We start from the raw sequence: 18,481 nt of genomic DNA, 5'->3' as shown, positions 1-18,481 counted from the left end.
TAAAGAGCCAATACCAGCACAAAGAACATCAGCATGTATGTTTTTAAGACTGACAGCCCGTGGGCATGGTGATTCACATTTATAATCCCATCACTCTGGGAGGCTGAGGTGGGTGGATTGCTTGAGCCCGGGAGTTTGAGACCAGCCAGGGCAACATAGGGAGACCCCGTTTCTACAAATCATTTAAAAATTAGGCAGGCCTGGTGACACATGCCTGTAGTCCCAGCTACTCTAGAGGCTGAGGCTTAAGCCTGAGAGGTTAAGGATTCAGTGACCTATGGTAGTGCCACTGCACTCCAGCCTGGGTGACAGAGTGAGACTCTGTCTCAAAAAAAAAAAAAAAAAAAGGAAAGAAAAAAGACTGACAGTCATGTTAGATCACATTTACATATACAATACATATATGGAATATTTCTTATATGAGGATAAATAGTAAAGGAATTAAATCAATTTAATTCTACTACTATAGAATTAAATGTCTACTATAAAGTTGTCACTAAGCTGACCTCTTAGGGAGACACCGAACCCAGGGAATTTATAAGCTCCTTCTATCTTTTTTCTATTCCATGTGGTATGACAGAAGTCAGTTACCAAGATCTATTGACCATCTATCCACTCTTTTCTAAACCAAAGGCATACTCTAAAAGCTTGCAGAGACTGGATGAGTCAAATTCTGTGGGTTTCTCTTTACAAGTTGTTTTGTAATGATTAAACCAGTGATACATTGTATCATACATTGATTGAGGAGGCATTTAATACTTAAAGTGAGAACTGTTGCAAGTTATCAGATGAACTGTGGGTGTTCTGTATGTTCTCTGTATATCTTCATAGAGACTGCCAAGAATGGGGCTTGAGACTAAAGTTTTAAACAACTCATTCATGAATGTCCATCTACCTAAACTTCTGTACACAGTATATGACAACTTGCAAGACCTGAAAACCAGCTGTTTTTAAAATCGTTTTCTTCAGTGTTTTATTGTAAAAAGTCTCATCTATTCTACCTAGCCACATAATTCCAGGTGGTGTTCTAGGGTTCAGGGTAGAGTATGTAGCAGTAATGTAGTCACAAGATTATGTAGTCCTGTTTAATTGGGGCAGAAACCCACGTCTGCAAGATCTTTATTCTCTCAGATTGCTGAGACAAAGAACTGAATACGGGGCTTTACACAGTGTCATGCAGTCGGTGGGCATACCTTATGTGTCACATTAATTGTATTTATAAATTTACTCCAGAAACCTGAGCATGAAGACTCTAAATTCTCATTGTTCAGGTGACTCTAAGCAGATGGCTTATGCATAAGATTGGAAGGATTGGAAGTTCTAAAGGGAATTGTGCATGTTGCCCTTTGTGTTCCATAGGCCATTACCAATGGGCCTTGAAACTCCCTGGAGTTTTATGCATAAGAAAGAAAGATGTCAAATTTGCCTTCTTGCGTAATTTTATCAAGGTCACCTATGATCTGTATTTAACATTTGGTTGCAAGGGAGAGTTCCCAACAAAAAGATGCTGGAACACAGCCAGTCCATTAGCATTGAGGCCATGCTTTCTTCAAAACATCCTGGGCTCTAAACCAAAGTGTGCTTTTTAAATGGCAGCAGTGGAAAAGATTTGTCGAAAACTCATGTCACTATAGATGAATTTGCTCTGAAGAATAGAGATCATTATCAGCCCAGTAAATTTTGAGACATCAGAGTGAAGCACTGTACTAAGTGCTTTTGTACATGTCACTTCACTTCATCTTCTTAATAGTCCTGAGAATCACATAATTATTATTCTCATTTTACACAAGAGAAAACTGAGGCCTATATGTGACGTACCTTGTATACCTATGGAGAGCTTTCCTTTGTTGGCATTATACCAGAACCAGTTTAGCTTACTCAAGGTGAAGTGTAATATGGGTTTCTAATATACGGATTTTTTTTTAAATTTTCATTTTTTAATAGATTTAGGGGGGACAAGTGCAATTTTGTTACATGGACATATTGTGTAGTAGTGAAGTCTGGGTGTTGAATGTAAGCATCACTTCAATAGTGTACATTGTTTTACCCATTAGGTGATTTCTCATCTCTCATCCTCCCCTCCAAGTCTCCAGTGTCTGTTATTCCACTCTCTGCCCATAGGTATGCATTTAGCTCCCGTTTGTAAGTGAGAACACTAACCTACAGTTTGAATGTATGTTCACAGTGATACACAATGATATTTTGATTGTACTCATTATTGCTTTTGAATCTTTTAAATAAAATTCAGAAGAGAATTTTTTTTTAAAAGACTGTGGCTTTCTCATTAACAAGACAGGCAAACTGAACCAATTCACTTACCTATCTAGTGCTTGACATGGAGGATTTAAGAAATCCTAAAAACGATTTCTAAAATGGAAGATTTTACTTGGTGATCTTTACAGTCAATAACAACTCCAAAATCCTGGAATTTTATGCAGATGGAGTCCTTTCATACAAAATACTGTGGCAGTACTCAGAATCTGGTGTGAGGTCTGAGGCAACCACTCACCTCCATATTTTCCATTTATTGAGCACTTATGTTTCAGGAACCATGCTAAGCGATTTACATACATCATCTCATTTAATTCTTACAACTGTTCTGCTAATATTATTTCCATTTTACATATGAGGAAACTGAGATACAGAGAGGCTTAAGTAATTTGTCCAAAGTCACATGGTATGTGATGGTAGAGCTGAGATGTGAAAACCAGCCTGTTTGACCATCAAGCTAGCCTCTTACCATTGGGCTATTTACTTTATTTATTTATTCAGCCTTAGGGACAGGATAAGTTTATGTCATTTAGTCAGGACCCTTTCCCTTGATAATCATTGGACAAATCAGCAATAATTTTAAAAGAAAGAGACAAATATTTTAGAGGAAGGTAATAGGATAATTGGAAAGAAAGTAAGAGGGTGCTGGGAAAGTAGACATAAGGCGAAAGGAGGCTTAGCCAAAGAGTTCAAAGTCAGAATGCTCCCTTGTCACAGAAATTAAGTACTAGATGTGTGCTATGATTTAAAGTTTCATGGCACATTAAAGTCTTTTGTTGAAAAACCTGTAACATCTTCAGCAAGTAGTAGACACTATTTAAGTACCTGTAATTGACCAGTACGATACTATACTACTGGCGTTCTGTTCACTGTAGACACAGAAGGCCACATGTGTAGATAGCATATGAACCTTCTTCATTTTATACTCTGTTCTCTCATACAAGTGCTCTAAATTGACTTTTAATCTCTGTTATATATAGTTTTTATCCATTAAGAGGATATGACATCTTTTCATTCAGAGTGAGACACTTTTTTTTTTGAGACAGTCTTGCTCTGTCACTCAGGCTGGAAAGCAGTAGCACAATCTTGGCTTACTGTAACCTCCACCTCCTGGGTTCAAGTGATTCTTGTATCTAAGTAGCTGCGACTATAGGCATGGGCCACCATGGCCCGCTAATTTTTGTGCTTTTAATAGAGATGGGGTTTTGCCATATTGGCCAGGCTGATCTCGAATTCCTGGCCTCAAGCCATCTACCCAACTCAGCCTCCCAAAGTGCTAGAATTACAGTTGTGAGACACCGTACTTGGCCATGTTTTTGTTGTTGTTGTTAGAAATGTTCTCTGAGAATGGCATTTCATCTCTGTGACTAATCAACATTAGATGGGAAGATAGTCAACTGTTGTATTCTTTTTCTATTCTGATTATTGTCGTGGCTCTGGTAGAATTTCTAACTATAATTTTACACTAAAATAAAAAGAATAATTTATCAAATAAAGCTATTTTAGTGAATTACTTTTATTGTTTTGTTGACTATTCTGGTTCTATAAAACACAACATTTAAAAAAGAGGTTGTAGGCATTAATATTAAGTGACTTGCAAATAAAGAAGTATGGCGAATCTTAGGAGGTGGCTGCCTGTTTATCTCTTTAAAGAACACAGTTTTAGAAATGTTTGCTTTATCCATTATGACCTTTTGCTAACTCATTAATTCATTCAGTAGACATTTGGTGTCTGTATGTTCAGTCGAAATTCCAGGGGTAAGAATTAGACATTCAAAGACAACTAAGATAGAGTTTATACCTTTGAGAAGCTGACTGTTTTGTGAGGGAGATAGACAAGGGAGGAGGAAAATCCAGTAGTTAGTTAAACATTATGATAGAGGTATGCACTGGATGGTGTGTGGGCACAAAAATCTTCCTAGTAACCCAGATTGCCTAGGTTCAAATCCTGGCTTTGCCACTTGTTGACTATGGGTCTTGGACAAGTTACTTGACCTTTCTGTGCCTCATTTTTCATACAGCCCTTAGAACAGTACTTGATACACAATAAATATTCGCTGGGCACAGTGGCTCATGCCTATAACCCCAACAGTTCAGGAGGCCAAGACAGAAGGATCGCATGAAACCAGGAGCTCAAGACCAGCCTGGGCAACATAGTGAGACCCTGTTCCTACAAAAATTTAAAAAATTAGTTGAGCATAGTGGTACATGCCTATAGTCCCAGTTACTTGGGAGTCTGAGGTGGGAGGATCACTTGAGCCCAGGAAGTCAAGATCAGCCTTGGCAGCATAGTTAGACCTTGTCTCTGCAAAATAAAAAATAAAAAAATTACCCAGGTGTGGTGGCATATGCCTGTAGGCCCAGCTATTTGGGAGGCTGAGGTGGGAGAATCGCTTGAGCCCAGGAGGTCAAGGCTGCAGTGAACCATGATCATACCCTGCACTCCAGCCTGAGTGACAGAGTGAGACTGTCTCAAAATAAAATGAAATGAAAACACAATAAATACTGCACTAGGGTCTGTTAAGTAAGATATTTAAAGCAGAATGGATGAATAGGAATTAACCAGATGAAGGGAGTTTTGTTGGGGTGGGAGTAGAGAAGATAGGATGGTTTTGAGGAAACTGCATGTGTGGAAGGTCTTGGCAAGAGGGATCTCGGAACTGTTGAAAAGGGTGGAAAGGGGGCAGCAGCAAAAGAATAAACAGGAGAAGTAAGCAGAAACCATATTACACAGTCTTGTCTGAAAACATGGCAATAATTTACATTATTCATTCAGGTTCATATTTTTACAATATTTTCATGGAGGATAGATTGGAGCAGGGAAACCAGTCAGAGGCTGTTGACATGGTTCAGATAAAAAACGATTGAGACCTTAAACTAGGGGTATTGGTGGTAGGGATAGAGAAGAAGTGAATTGATTAGAAAGCTGTCGAAAGTGTGGGATAAGGGACAAGGGACAGGTGGGAGTCAGATGTGACTCACGGTTTCTGGCTTGTTTGACATATTGCTGAAGCAGGGACTACAGGAAGAACAGACTAGGGTGAGGATGGGGAGGGAGGATGAGTTCCATGTTAGATATTTTTGAGTGGGTGGAGCCTATGGGACAGTTAGAAGAGCTTTCCCAATAGGCCTTTGGTTGTTGAGAAGGTCTAGGCATCAGGAGAGTGGTCTCATCTGTAGAAATTGATTTGGGAGTTGTCTTCAAATGAATATGAGTTGAAGCCATGAGAGTTGGTGAGATTAAGAAAAGGAATAAAGAAAGAATATAATAGAATTCAGGATAGATTCCTGGTGATCACTAATTTGAGGACTGGGTATATAGACTGAAACAGACTGAAAGGTAATGCCCAGAGAGGAGGAAAACCAGAAGTTGTTGTCATAGAAACCAAGGGAGGAGAAACTTTCAAGAGCAAGAGAGTGGCCAGCCATGTCAAATCCTGCAGAGCTTTTGGTTAGGATGGGGACAGAAAAGTGTCCATTGAATTTAGGAACAAAGGAGTCATTATTGATTTTGGCCAGAGAGGCTTCCAGCAGGAAAGAAGGAGTGGCAGCCAGATTGCAGTGGGCTAAGGGGTGAGTGAATGGGAGGAGCGGAAGTATAGCTTGTCTGCAAAGGAAAATCAAGACATGGGGCAGCAGAAAGGGGAATGCAGGGTTATACCTGTCTGTGTTATGGGTAGCATCTTCATTGCAAAGTGAAAGGCTATTTAAAAATACCTACAATTTTTTTTTATTTTTTATTTTTATTTATTTACTTATTTTGAGACAGAGTCTTGCTCTGTCACCCAGGCTGGAGTGCAGTGGCACCATCTCAGCTCACTGCAACCTCCGCCTCCCGGGTTCAAGTGATTCTCCTGCCTCAGCCTCCCAAGTAGCTGGGATTACAGGTGGCTGCCACCACGCCTGGCTAATTTTTGTATTTTTAGTACAGACGGGGTTTCACCATGTTGTCCAGGCTGTTCTCGAACTCCTGACCTCTGGTGATCCACCTGCCTCGGCCTCCCAAAGTGCTGGGATTACAGGCATGAGCCACCATGCCCAGCCAATTTTTCTTTTTTTTTGTTTTTAAAGGACTAATCCGCTGGGCACAGTGGCTCACGCCTGTAATCCTAGCACTTTGGAAGGCCGAAGCAGGAGGATCCCTTGAACCCAGGAATTTGAGACCAGCCTGGCAAGATAATGAGACCCCGTCTCTACAAAAAAAAATTTACAAAATAATACAAGTGAGGATGCTGTAAGTTTATTTTAGGGAGAAAATGCACAGGAACTACCCACTCCCCGCTGGAATGCAACAGCATGCAAAAGTTTTATCTTTTTTACTTTCACCTATGTGGTTTGCTTTAACTCTTTTCACTGAAGAAATGCCTTGTTTATTAACTTTTCTAGACATAGGATTCATTCATAATTAATGATAATGTGGTTTCCAAGTATTATTTGTCAGAGAAATGTCCACTAGAGATGATAATGGTACTAACTGTGTCCTCTCTCTACCATCACTTTAATCTTACTCATATCTCTGTGGGAGGATGGAGCTGAAAGATAAACCTTTGGTACATTTTCTAGTTTTGTTTCTGGCTTTTTTTTTTCCCCCATTTAAAAATGTTAGTACATTCTCTTATTTGAGGAAATAAAACTAGCACATGAAACAAATAGGAAGTAAAAATAAACAGTGCTTAAGAAGATAGTTAATTTTGTGATACAATAAGGGCAGGCCATTGGTTGGTTTCTTTGTTTAGAGGGAAGTCCTTTTTTGAGGAAGGGGACTATTAGTGGAATGGTCTGATGGTGTTGCTCCTCATCTTGACCTGAGGGAATGTCTTGAACAAGTCAATTAACTTATTTCTTCCTTCTTTCCTCCTTCCTTCCCTTCTTTCCTTCCTCCCTTCTTCTATGTGTAAAATAGAAACAGTAACAGCAGTAATAATCTCTTTAGAAAAGCTTGAGAAAAAAGTTTCTAAATAAATAGAAGAATGGTTAGCACCATATTTCTGAGTCCTTGTCCATTTTCTTGTTACCAGGAGGTGATCACTTTTTGTGGAGAAAGTATTTTTAAGGCACTTTTTATTATTTTCTACATTTTTCTAATTTCATGTTGCTGTTTTTAAAATATAAGGAATAGACAAAGAAGGAAGTTTAAGATTAACCATTGCTCTCTGCTCTGTATCAATTTAGGTTGGTCTCTCCTCCCCACCCCACATGTCAGTCAGTTTAAAATATGTTATCAGGACCCTGATTGGCATTAAAGAAAAACTTACATAATAAGTTTCACCCAGGGATGATCAACTGCAATACTATTGTGAGTTTTATTTATTTATTTATTTATTCATTCATTCATTCATTCATTCATTCGATGAGATCTTGTTCTGTCACCCAGGCTGGAGTGCAGTGATGTCAGTATAGCTCACTGCAGCCTCAAACTCCTGGGCTCAAGTGATTCTTCCGCCTCAGCCTCCTGAGTACCCATCACCACACTCAGCTAGTTTTTTAAATTTTTTGTAGAGATGGCATCTTGCTATGTTGCCCAGGCTGATCTTGAACTCCTGAGCTCAAGTGAGCCTCCCGCCTTGGCCTCCCAAAGTTCTAAGATTACGAGAGTGAGCCACTGTGCCTGGATAATTGTCAGTTTTCTAAGAGCTCTATTGCGTTGCCCCAGTTTCCTTGGCACTTGCTAAGTTTAGACCTTGGGTGGACCAATTTACATATATGGGAATATGCAGGAAATGCTTTTATCATCTGTTGTAGCCTCAAAAGATAGTTCCTAAGGCAGAAGTCTATCTTCAATAGATAGAGTTCAGAGAGACAAATTAATTAATTCTCAGAGGTGGATTGGATAAGGAAATTGTGGTACATATGCCCCATGGAATACTACACAGGCATAAAAAAGAAGGAAATCATGTCCTTTACAGCAACATGGATGCAGTGGGAGGCCATTATCCTAAGCAAATTAATGCCAGAACAGAAAATCAAATGTCACATGTTCTCACATATAAGTGGGAGCTAAACACTGAGTACACACAGACTCAAAGATGAGAACAATAGACACTTGGGACTCCTGGGGTAGGATGTGGAAGAGAGGTGAGGGTTCAAAAACTAACTATTGGGTATTACGTTCACTACCTTGGTGATAGGATTATTTGTACACCAAACCTTAGTGACACCTGAATTACTCATGTAACAAACCTGAATACATACCCCCTGAACCTAAAATAAAAGTCTAGAAAACGTGTGTGTGTGTGTGTGTGTGTGTGTGTGTATGTATGTATGGATAGATAGATAGATAGATAGATAGATAGATAGATAGATAGACATTATCTGTCTATCTATCTATCATCTATCTAAAATCCAAAATAAAATTAATTATCGGTTTCTACAACAGATGATTCTTCAAAGGCTTAGATCCGCTAAAGCTATCCAACTTGAACACTATTGGATTAGGGACACAACTTAGTGATGGTGCTGTTTTAATTAGGACACACTATTTGCAGAATCATGAAATGATGGTGTTGGAAGGGACTGTATAGTCCTCTATTGCAGCTTCCCCTTCAGTTGAGGAACTCCTCCGAGAGCATCTGTCACAGACTTGTGAACATCTTCACTAATAGGAATTGCATTCCTTTTGAGGTGGTACACAGTTAAACTGCTGCAGGTGTGAAGAAATGTTCTTCATCAAGAGCCTATATGTTCCTCTCTGTGATAATGTACATTCTTTGCTCTGCTCTCTAGAGCACTACCTTATTTTCATGACAGTCCTTCAAGTATTTCGGGACAACTCTCATGGCTTTTGTAAATCTTTATTTCTTCAAACTAAGAATTTATATTTTACCTAACCACTTTTTTTTTAATGTGGTCTTCAGATTTTTCACCCTCTTCTCTATGAAATCTGTTATCCCTTTGAAAGATGTGTCTTACACAGGGTCTAGTTGAGCAGACTAGTATGTCTGTAGAGCTGAACCCTCTATCTACTTACTGGAGGATAATTATGGAGGAGGGGAAGGAGTCTAGCTCAATGCCTGAAACGGTTATTGATTTAAATTTACATAAGTGGTTCATGATAAAGCATTTTATGACTATTCAAAATCATGTTTTTTATTTGAACTGCTAGCAAACTAGGTCTTCTCCAATTTGTACATGGGACTTAATTTTTTGTTTAAGATAAAAAAGCTTCTGTATGTTTTTATCTGCCAAATTTCATTTGACTTTGAATGATATTGGTTTTTAAACTCATTTTTATATTGACTTTGAATAATATTGGTTTTTAAACTCATTTTATGCCAATCAAAGTCAATTCAAATTTTTATTCATCATCTGTATTATTAACTAGCCCTCTTGCTTTGGCTATTGGGAAATGTGTAAGTTTGCCTTTGAAGTCTCTTTTCAAGTTGTCAATAAAATATTTGAATAGGCTAGAGCTAAACACAACACACTGGGAGTTTCTGTTAGGAAAAATTGACATCCATCAACTGACTTGGCCAGTTTTTCTTAGTCTTGTCCATAAGAATCTATCTGAGGCTTAGTTAAATGTCTTCTTGGAACTAAGAGATACTCTAAGATACTTGTTTTTTAAAATTTATTTATTTTCTTTTAGAGATAAGGTCTCACTCTATTGCTCAGGCTGGAGTGCAGTGGCATGATCATAGCTCACTCCTGGGCTCAAGTGATCCTCCCACTCAGCCACCTAAGTAACTAGGACTACAGGAGCATACCACTATGCCCAGCTAATTTTTTAATTTTTTTTTCTAGAGACAGTGTCTTGCTATATTGCCCAGGCAGGTCTCAAACTTCTGGCCTCAAACAATCTTCCTGCCTTGGACTTCCAAAGTGCTGGGATTACAGGCGTGAGCCACCATACCCAGCAGGTGGCATCCTTCTAATGATAGCCTGATTGATCAGTCTAAAAAGAAAAAAAGCATGCTCTCATTTATTAATATCTAATATTATATAGTTTGAGGTGGTATATTTAAGCTCTTTGGACAATAGTTAACCTCATGTAATTTTATCGTTAAAAATCATCTGAACAAAGCCTATGCCCATCTCCATTTCCCTGGCAGCTCCCCCGTTCTTTGTGATGTCTCAAAGTTACTAATATTGATTTTGCACACTTGCCCTCAAGTTCTTTCAGTACCCTGGAGTGTAATTTGTCTAAGCTTGAAAACCTGAATTCACTTGAAGTGACTTCATGCTGTTTTCCTACTATCTTACACCTTAGATGGGGGCTTTGAGTCTTTCTTTTTCATTCTTGTTCTACCATTTTCAGAGAGAAAATTAAATCTAAGAAAAACAAGAATTGATAAGTACTGCTGCCTTCCTGTCACCATTTATTATAATATCATATGGCCTGACCACTGGTTTTGTAACATTCTTGTTTGTCTTCTTATTCCAAACAACCTTCTTATAATCTTTATCATTTTTTTTTTCTTTCTTCTTGCATGCCTTAGCATTCTGGAATTTAGCCTTTCTGACACTGTGTTTTGTAAGTTCCTACCAACTTGGCAGCATACACCTGGTGAGGTGAAGCTCCTCAACATTACTACATCTTACCAAAATCATGGTTTTGTATCTAGACTTAGAAATAGATTATCTGAATTCTCCATCTGGCTGGTGGTTTATAGTATACATACTTCCACAAGACTACCATTACTGTTTTCCTTTCTTAATCTCCACTTTTTCTTTCCTTCTTTGTGTTTGATTTTTACATAGATAAATATGTTCTTAACATACAGTTTACTTATTATTCATCACTATGAATTGATATATAAGCATGTGACTTTCTTTTCCTTGTTGATTTCACTTGGGATAACCTGGTGACCTTTCCCAATATAATTATTCTAAGTCATACCTGTAGGCCTTTTTATTAATATTCCCATTTACTCTCAATCAATTCAGCTAGTTTTTTGTCAAACATGTTCTGCTCCCTTTTCAGGAGACGAATGATATCTCTCATTAGGAGTTTTTCAGTCTGCCAGCTTAAGCTATAGATAGACAACAATATTATGGGGTTTAGAGCAAGTGGCACTTAAGACATTGATGAGGGACCTTAAGATCTGGTCACATTGGATCCCCTCATTTCTGATAGAGAAAATAAAGTAGATCTGATACTGCTAAATGGACAAGGAAGTGGAATTATCTGTAAGAGTCTTTGAGGACATGGATGGGTCAGGAAAAGTCAAGGAAATCACTAGGCGATGGCCAGGTAGGGAAGTGAGCCCTGGACAGGGCTGGAGAATATAAGAGGGAGAAAAACGTGAACCTCCATTCCGAGTGATGGTGACAGTGTGAAGCAGCTGTGGTGGTGGACTTGCTTGTGACAGATGGTGAACTTGTACAAAATGAAAATAGAAGATGAAGCTGATGCTTGGAAACTGGGTAGGAGGTTTATTGGGATATTCTACCAAGGGCTTTGTAACTTGCCACCCAGCTGCTGTCTTTGAGTAGAAAGTCCTCTATGTGGTGAGCCAGTGAGAGGAGCTAACAGCCATGCCCCCCTTCCCATTCCACTCTGTGTTCTACATTAGAATTTCAGATCCAGAGCAGGGGGGATTTAATTTTTATTTTATTTTATTTTATTTTATTTTATTTTATTTTATTTATTTTTTTTTTTCCAGCTCACACATGGAAATATATTTTTTGTAGCATTGTTTAAAATAGAGGAAAAATGCAATCAATAAAAGAATGGTTAAGTCAATTCTAATATTCCATCCTATAAGACGCTATGTCTCAATTTCTTTTTTTTTTTGTTGTTGTTTTTGTTTGTTTGTTTTTTTACTTATTATTATTATACTTTAGGTTTTATGGTACATGTGCGCAATGTGCAGGTTAGTTACATATGTATACATGTGCCATGCTGGTGTGCTGCACCCACTAACTCGTCATCTAGCATTAGGTATATCTCCCAGTGCTATCCCTCCCCCCTCCTCCCACCCCACAACAGTCCCCAGAGTGTGATGTTCCCCTTCCTGTGTCCATGTGTTCTCATTGTTCAATTCCCACCTATGAGTGAGAATATGCGGTGTTTGGTTTTTTGTTCTTGCGATAGTTTACTGAGAATGATGATTTCCAATTTCATCCATGTCCCTACAAAGGCCATGAACTCGTCACTTTTTATGGCTGCATAGTATTCCATGGTGTATATGTGCCACATTTTCTTAATCCAGTCTATGATTGTTGGACATTTGGGTTGGTTCCAAGTCTTTGCTATTGTGAATAATGCTGCAATAAACATACGTGTGCATGTGTCTTTATAGCAGCATGATTTATAGTCCTTTGGGTATATACCCAGTAATGGGATGGCTGGGTCAAATGGAATTTCTAGTTCTAGATCCCTGAGGAATCGCCACACTGACTTCCACAAGGGTTGAACTAGTTTACAGTCCCACCAACAGTGTAAAAGTGTTCCTGTTTCTCCACATCCTCTCCAGCACCTGTTGTTTCCTGACTTTTTAATGATTGCCATTCTAACTGGTGTGAGATGGTATCTCATTGTGGTTTTGATTTGCATTTCTCTGATGGCCAGTGATGGTGAGCATTTTTTCATGTGTTTTTTGGCTGCACAAATGTCTTCTTTTGAGAAGTGTCTGTTCATGTCCTTCGCCCACTTTTTGATGGGGTTGTTTGTTTTTTTCTTGTAAATTTGTTAGAGTTCATTGTAGATTCTGGATATTAGCCCTTTGTCAGATGAGTAGGTTGTGAAAATTTTCTCCCATTTTGTAGGTTGCCTGTTCACTCTGATGGTAGTTTCTTTGTCCAGGGCCAGATGGATTCACAGCCGAATTCTACCAGAGGTACAAGGAGGAACTGGTACCATTCCTTCTGAAACTATTCCAATCAATAGAAAAAGAGGGAATCCTCCCTAACTCATTTTATGAGGCCAGCATCATCCTGATATCAAAGCTGGGCAGAGACACAACAAAAAAAGAGAATTTTAGACCAATATCCTTGATGAACATTGATGCAAAAATCCTCAATAAAATACTGGGAAACCGAATCCAGCAGCACATCAAAAAGCTTATCCACCATGATCAAGTGCGCTTCATCCCTGGGATGCAAGGCTGGTTCAATAGATGCAAATCAATAAATGTAATCCAGCGTATAAACAGAACCAAAGACAAAAACCACATGATTATCTCAATAGATGCAGAAAAGGCCTTTGACAAAATTCAACAACCCTTCATGCTAAAAACTCTCAATAAATTAGGTATTGATGGGACGTATCTCAAAATAATAAGAGCTATCTATGAGAAACCCACAGCCAATATCATACTGAATGGGCAAAAACTGGAAGCATTCCCTTTGAAAACTGGCACAAGACAGGGATGCCCTCTCTCACCACTCATATTCAACATAGTGTTGGAAGTTCTGGCCAGGGCAATTAGGCAAGAGAAGGAAATAAGGGGTATTCAATTAGGAAAAGAGGAAGTCAAATTGTCCCTGTTTGCAGATGACATGATTGTATATCTAGAAAACCCCATCATCTCAGCCCAAAATCTCCTTAAGCTGATAAGCAACTTCAGCAAAGTCTCAGGATACAAAATCAATGTACAAAAATCACAAGCATTCTTATACACCAATAACAGACAAACAGAGAGCCAAATCATGAGTGAACTCCCATTCACAATTGCTTCAAAGAGAATAAAATACCTAGGAATCCAACTTACAAGGGATGTGAAGGACCTCTTCAAGGAGAACTACAAACCACTGCTCAAGGAAATAAAAGAGGATACAAACAAATGGAAGAACATTCCATGCTCATGGGTAGGAAGAATCAATATCGTGAAAATGGCCATACTACCCAAGGTAATTTACAGATTCCATGCCATCCCCATCAAGCTACCAATGACTTTCTTCACAGAATTGGAAAAAACTACTTTAAAGTTCATATGGAACCAAAAAAGAGCCCACATCGCCAAGTCAATCCTAAGCCAAAAGAACAAAGCTGGAGGCATCACACTACCTGACTTCAAACTATACTACAAGGCTACAGTAACCAAAACAGCATGGTACTGGTACCAAAACAGAGATATAGATCAATGGAACAGAACAGAGCCCTCAGAAATAACACCACATATCTACAACTATCTGATCTTTGACAAACCTAAGAAAAACAAGAAATGGGGGGAAAGGATTCCCTATTTAATAAATGGTGCTGGGAAAACTGGCTAGCCGTATGTAGAAAGCTGAAACTGGATCCCTTCCTTACACCTTATACAAAAATCAATTCAAGATGGATTAAAGACTTAAATGTTAGACCTAACACCATAAAAACCCTAGAAGAAAACCTAGGCATTACCATTCAGGACATAGGCATGGGCAAGGACTTCATGTCTAAAACACCAAAAGCAATGGCAACAAAAGCCAAAATTGACAAATGGGATCTAATTAAACTAAAGAGCTCCAGAGCAGTTTTTACAACAAATGAATTCTATTTTTCTTGGCACTATCCACAGTCTCTGTTTACCCTTCTTTCTTTTCTAATCCATTTGCTTATTATAATTATTATTACAACAGAAGCATAACCATTAACAACAATAATAGCTAGCACTTTATGAGCTTTCATTATATGCCGAATACAAGTATTAATTCATTTAATTCACACAACATCCCTGGGAGGTAAGTATTATTATTTCTATTTCACAAATGATGAAACCAAGGCTTAGAGAGGTTGGGTAACTTGCTTAGAGAGGTTGGGTAACTTGCCTAAGGTCACATAGCTAGTAAGCCGTGTCTTCAAAGCCATGCTCTTTTTTTTTTTTTGAGATGGAATCTCACTCTGTCACCTAGGCTGGAGTGCAATGACACAATCTCAGTTCACTGCAACATCCGTCTCCTGGGTTCAAGCAATTCTTCTGCCTCAGCCTCCCGAGTAGCTAGGATTACAGATGCCCGCCACCACACCTGGCTAATTCTTGTATTTTTAGTAGAGACGGGGTTTCAGCATGTTGGCCAGGCTGGTCTCAAACTCCTGACCTCAAGTAATCCGCCTGCCTGGGTCTTCCAAGGTGCTGGGATTACAGGCACGAGCCACAGTGCCTGGCCCAAAGCCATGCTCTTAATATCATATTCCCATCTGCCTCCCCTGCGTAAGAGGACCTTACCCTCTCAGTACTGGTGGTATTTGTGGTAAGATATGGAGAAAATGATAACTAAGTATGTATTTCACAATATGTAAAGGTTTTTTCTTTTTTAACAGACATTACATTATTTGATCTAACCAACTCCTGTGCCATAACTAGTGTTATTCCTATTTTATGGAAGAGAAAAATAAGGCTGAGAGATTAAATTAAAACTTACAAGGTTTACTTTTATTGAATTAATTTTTAAATTATTATTATAAAAATAATCCTACAATCCCACAACTTAGAGGTATCTACTTTTATCTCTTCGGGATGTATTTCCCATAGGTGTATATAAAAATTTTTGTTTCTTTCTTAAAAAAGGATTATTCTACCTGTACTGTTTTATAACCTGACTTTTTTTACTTCAAAATGTACTATGAATATTTTCAGTGTGATTAAATTTTCTTGTACAATATTATTTTAATAACATTATTGTTTTGCATTATGTAGATATTACCATTTGTGCTCCTGACACTGTCTTGTGGGGAAAAACAGTAAAGATGATAATGTCAAGGGAGAGTATAGAGTCATTAGTTTCTTTTTTTATTATTATTATACTTTAAGTTCTAGGGTACATGTGCACAGCGTGCAGGTTTGTTACATATGTATACATGTGCCATGTTGGTGTGCTGCACCCATTAACTCATCATTTACGTTAGGTATGTCTCCAAATGCTATCCCTCCCCCCTCCCCCCACCCCATGACAGGCCCCAGTGTGTGATGTTCCCCACCCTGTGTCCAAGTGTTCTCATTGTTCAGTTCCCACCTATGAGTGAGAACATGCGGTGTTTGGTTTTCTGTCCTTGGCGATAGTTTGCTGAGAATGATGGTTTCCAGCTTCATCCATGTCCCTACAAAGGACACGAACTCATCCTTTTTTATGGCTGAATAGTATTCCGTGGTGTATATGTGCCACATTTTCTTAATCCAGTCTATCATTAATGGACATTTGAGTTGGTTCCAAGTCTTTGCTATTGTGAATAGTGCCACAATAAACATACGTGTGCATGTCTTTATAGCCACATGATTTATAATCCTTTGGGTATCTACCCAGTAATGGGATGGCTGGGTCAAATGGTATTTCTAGTTCTAGATCCTTGAGGAATTGCCACACTGTCTTCCACAATGGTTGAACTAGTTTACAGTCCCACCAATAGTGTAAAAGTGTTCCTATTTAGAGTCATTAGTTTCATATTATTTATACAGTTGGGGTTCAAAGCATACTAGTTGATAAGAACTTTTTTTTCTTTTTGAGATGGAGTCTCACTCTGTGCCCAGGCTGGAGTACAGTGGCTCAATTTTGGCTCACTGCAACCTCCGCCTCCTGGGTTCAAGTGATTCTCCTGCCTCAGCCTCCCAAGTAGCTGGAGTACAGGAGCGCGCCACTGTGCCTGGCTAATTTTTGTGTTTTTAGTAGAAACGGAGTTTCACCACCTTGGCCAGGTTAGTCTCAAACTCCTGACCTCAACTGATCCACCTGCCTCGGCCTCCCAAAGTGCTGGGATTACAGGCATGAGCCACCACACCTGGCCTAGAACTTTTCTCGGAGTGAATAAAGGCCTGCATTGCTATTATTTACCAAGCCGATAACATGTTTTGTTTGTTTGTTTGTTTGTTTTTAGGCAGAGTTTCGCTCTTGTCACCCAGGAAGCTGGAGTGCAGTGCAGCACGATCTCAGCTCAGTCTCCCAGGTTCAAGCGATTCTCTCCTGCCTCAGCCTCCTGAGTAGCTGAGATTACAGGCATGTGCAACCATGCGCAGCTAATTTTGTATTTTTAATAGAGACGGGGTTTTACCATGTTGGCCAGGCTGGTCTTGAACTTCTGACCTCAGGTGATCCACCTGCTTTGGCCTCCCAAAGAACTGGAATTACAGGCGTGAGCCACTGCATCCGGCCCCAGGTGATAACACTTTAAATCTTGGTTGGACTTGGTAGTATCATTACATATATGCAGGTGTCCACTCTTGTCTGTAAGTGAATTTCATGAACTAAGCCACCCTGTTAGGGTTGTGCAAGGTGAAATCATAGTCCAAAGAGATTTCCAGGGCTATCCACTGTTTCCTCACTTGGTCTGCCTGGCGTTGCTGTCATGTGTATTCGTGTCTTAATTTTTTTCTGCTGGGTTGAGGGTTCTTCGGAGAAGGCATCTTTCTCATCTTTGTTTCTCACATTTCCTAGCATAGTGCTGGCCAAGGGGACCCCCCAAGTGATTTAATTTTATATTCACTTAACTATGGCAAGGGTGGCTTGATGGCAACACCTTCAAACATTTTTATCCATATACATTTGATCTATAAATTGGATCAAGAATGCTCAGAAAAAGAAATAAACATTAAAAAAATAATAAAGTAGGCAATGTGGTGTCCTGGAAAGAACACTGAATTATAGCAAGAAGACGTAGCTGTAAAGCTTTGGCACTAACTTCTGGAGAGAACTTGGCAAAGTCACTTGACTTCTCTGGTTCTCCATCTCTCCTTTTGAAAAATGAAGGAGAGATGAGATACTTTTTTAGATCCTTCCCATTAGTGATGTGTGAGGATTACGTAATTTAATATTGCCAGAGTTTGTGCTTACTTTACAAAAAGAAAGAAAAAACTTCAGGAATAAACAGATTCTAAAGCAGTTCTTCTAAAATTTGGCTACACATAGGAAGGACATAGTGAGCTACAAAACAAAACAAAACAAAAAAATGATGCCTGGATCCTACTCAGAGAATCGGATCTAAGTGACCTGGAGAGTGGTCTGAGTTTGGAATTAAAAAAACAAAACAAAACAAAAAAACTCCCCAGGTGATTCTATGTGGAGCCAAAACCACTGTTTTAAAAGTTTTCCCCATTGTCTTATTCACAAGTGATCAATTACTGGTCTTGGCGCAGGTATTACTATTTTGACCCTAAAAATAAATAGGAAGGCTGACTGCTCTAAAGTTGATGATGCTATTTCAGATCTTTTCACACAGATGTCGCTTGCCCTATAATATTGTTTTGTCATGCCACAACATGTGTTTGTGTAACCGCACATGCATGTGTACGTGGCTTGTAAATCTGTGGGGTAAATTAGATGGCGCTAAAAAGTAATTGAGGATTACAAATTATCTCTA

At 38.9% G+C, this 18,481-nt stretch overlaps 1 protein-coding gene across 9 annotated transcripts in view; it reads left to right on the top strand.

Moving 5' to 3' along the window:
• CAMKMT (calmodulin-lysine N-methyltransferase) overlaps nucleotides 1–18,481 on the top strand; it is a 417,874-nt gene that overhangs the window by 188,258 nt on the left and 211,135 nt on the right. The window contains exon 4 of one of the 9 annotated variants that reach the window (XM_063648761.1): nucleotides 13,016–17,819. The exons of the other annotated variants lie outside the window; for them this stretch is intronic. Within the exon in view, the coding sequence (XP_063504831.1) occupies nucleotides 13,016–14,427 (1,412 nt within the window). The 3' untranslated portion in view covers nucleotides 14,428–17,819. Of the gene's footprint in view, nucleotides 1–13,015; nucleotides 17,820–18,481 lie in introns of those variants that run through there. 9 annotated transcript variants of the gene reach the window in all.

The sequence above is a fragment of the Pongo pygmaeus genome, chromosome 12 (genome assembly GCF_028885625.2).
Source record: "Pongo pygmaeus isolate AG05252 chromosome 12, NHGRI_mPonPyg2-v2.0_pri, whole genome shotgun sequence".
Taxonomy (NCBI): Eukaryota; Metazoa; Chordata; class Mammalia; order Primates; family Hominidae; genus Pongo; species Pongo pygmaeus.
This window is presented reverse-complemented; position numbering and strand designations above follow the sequence as displayed.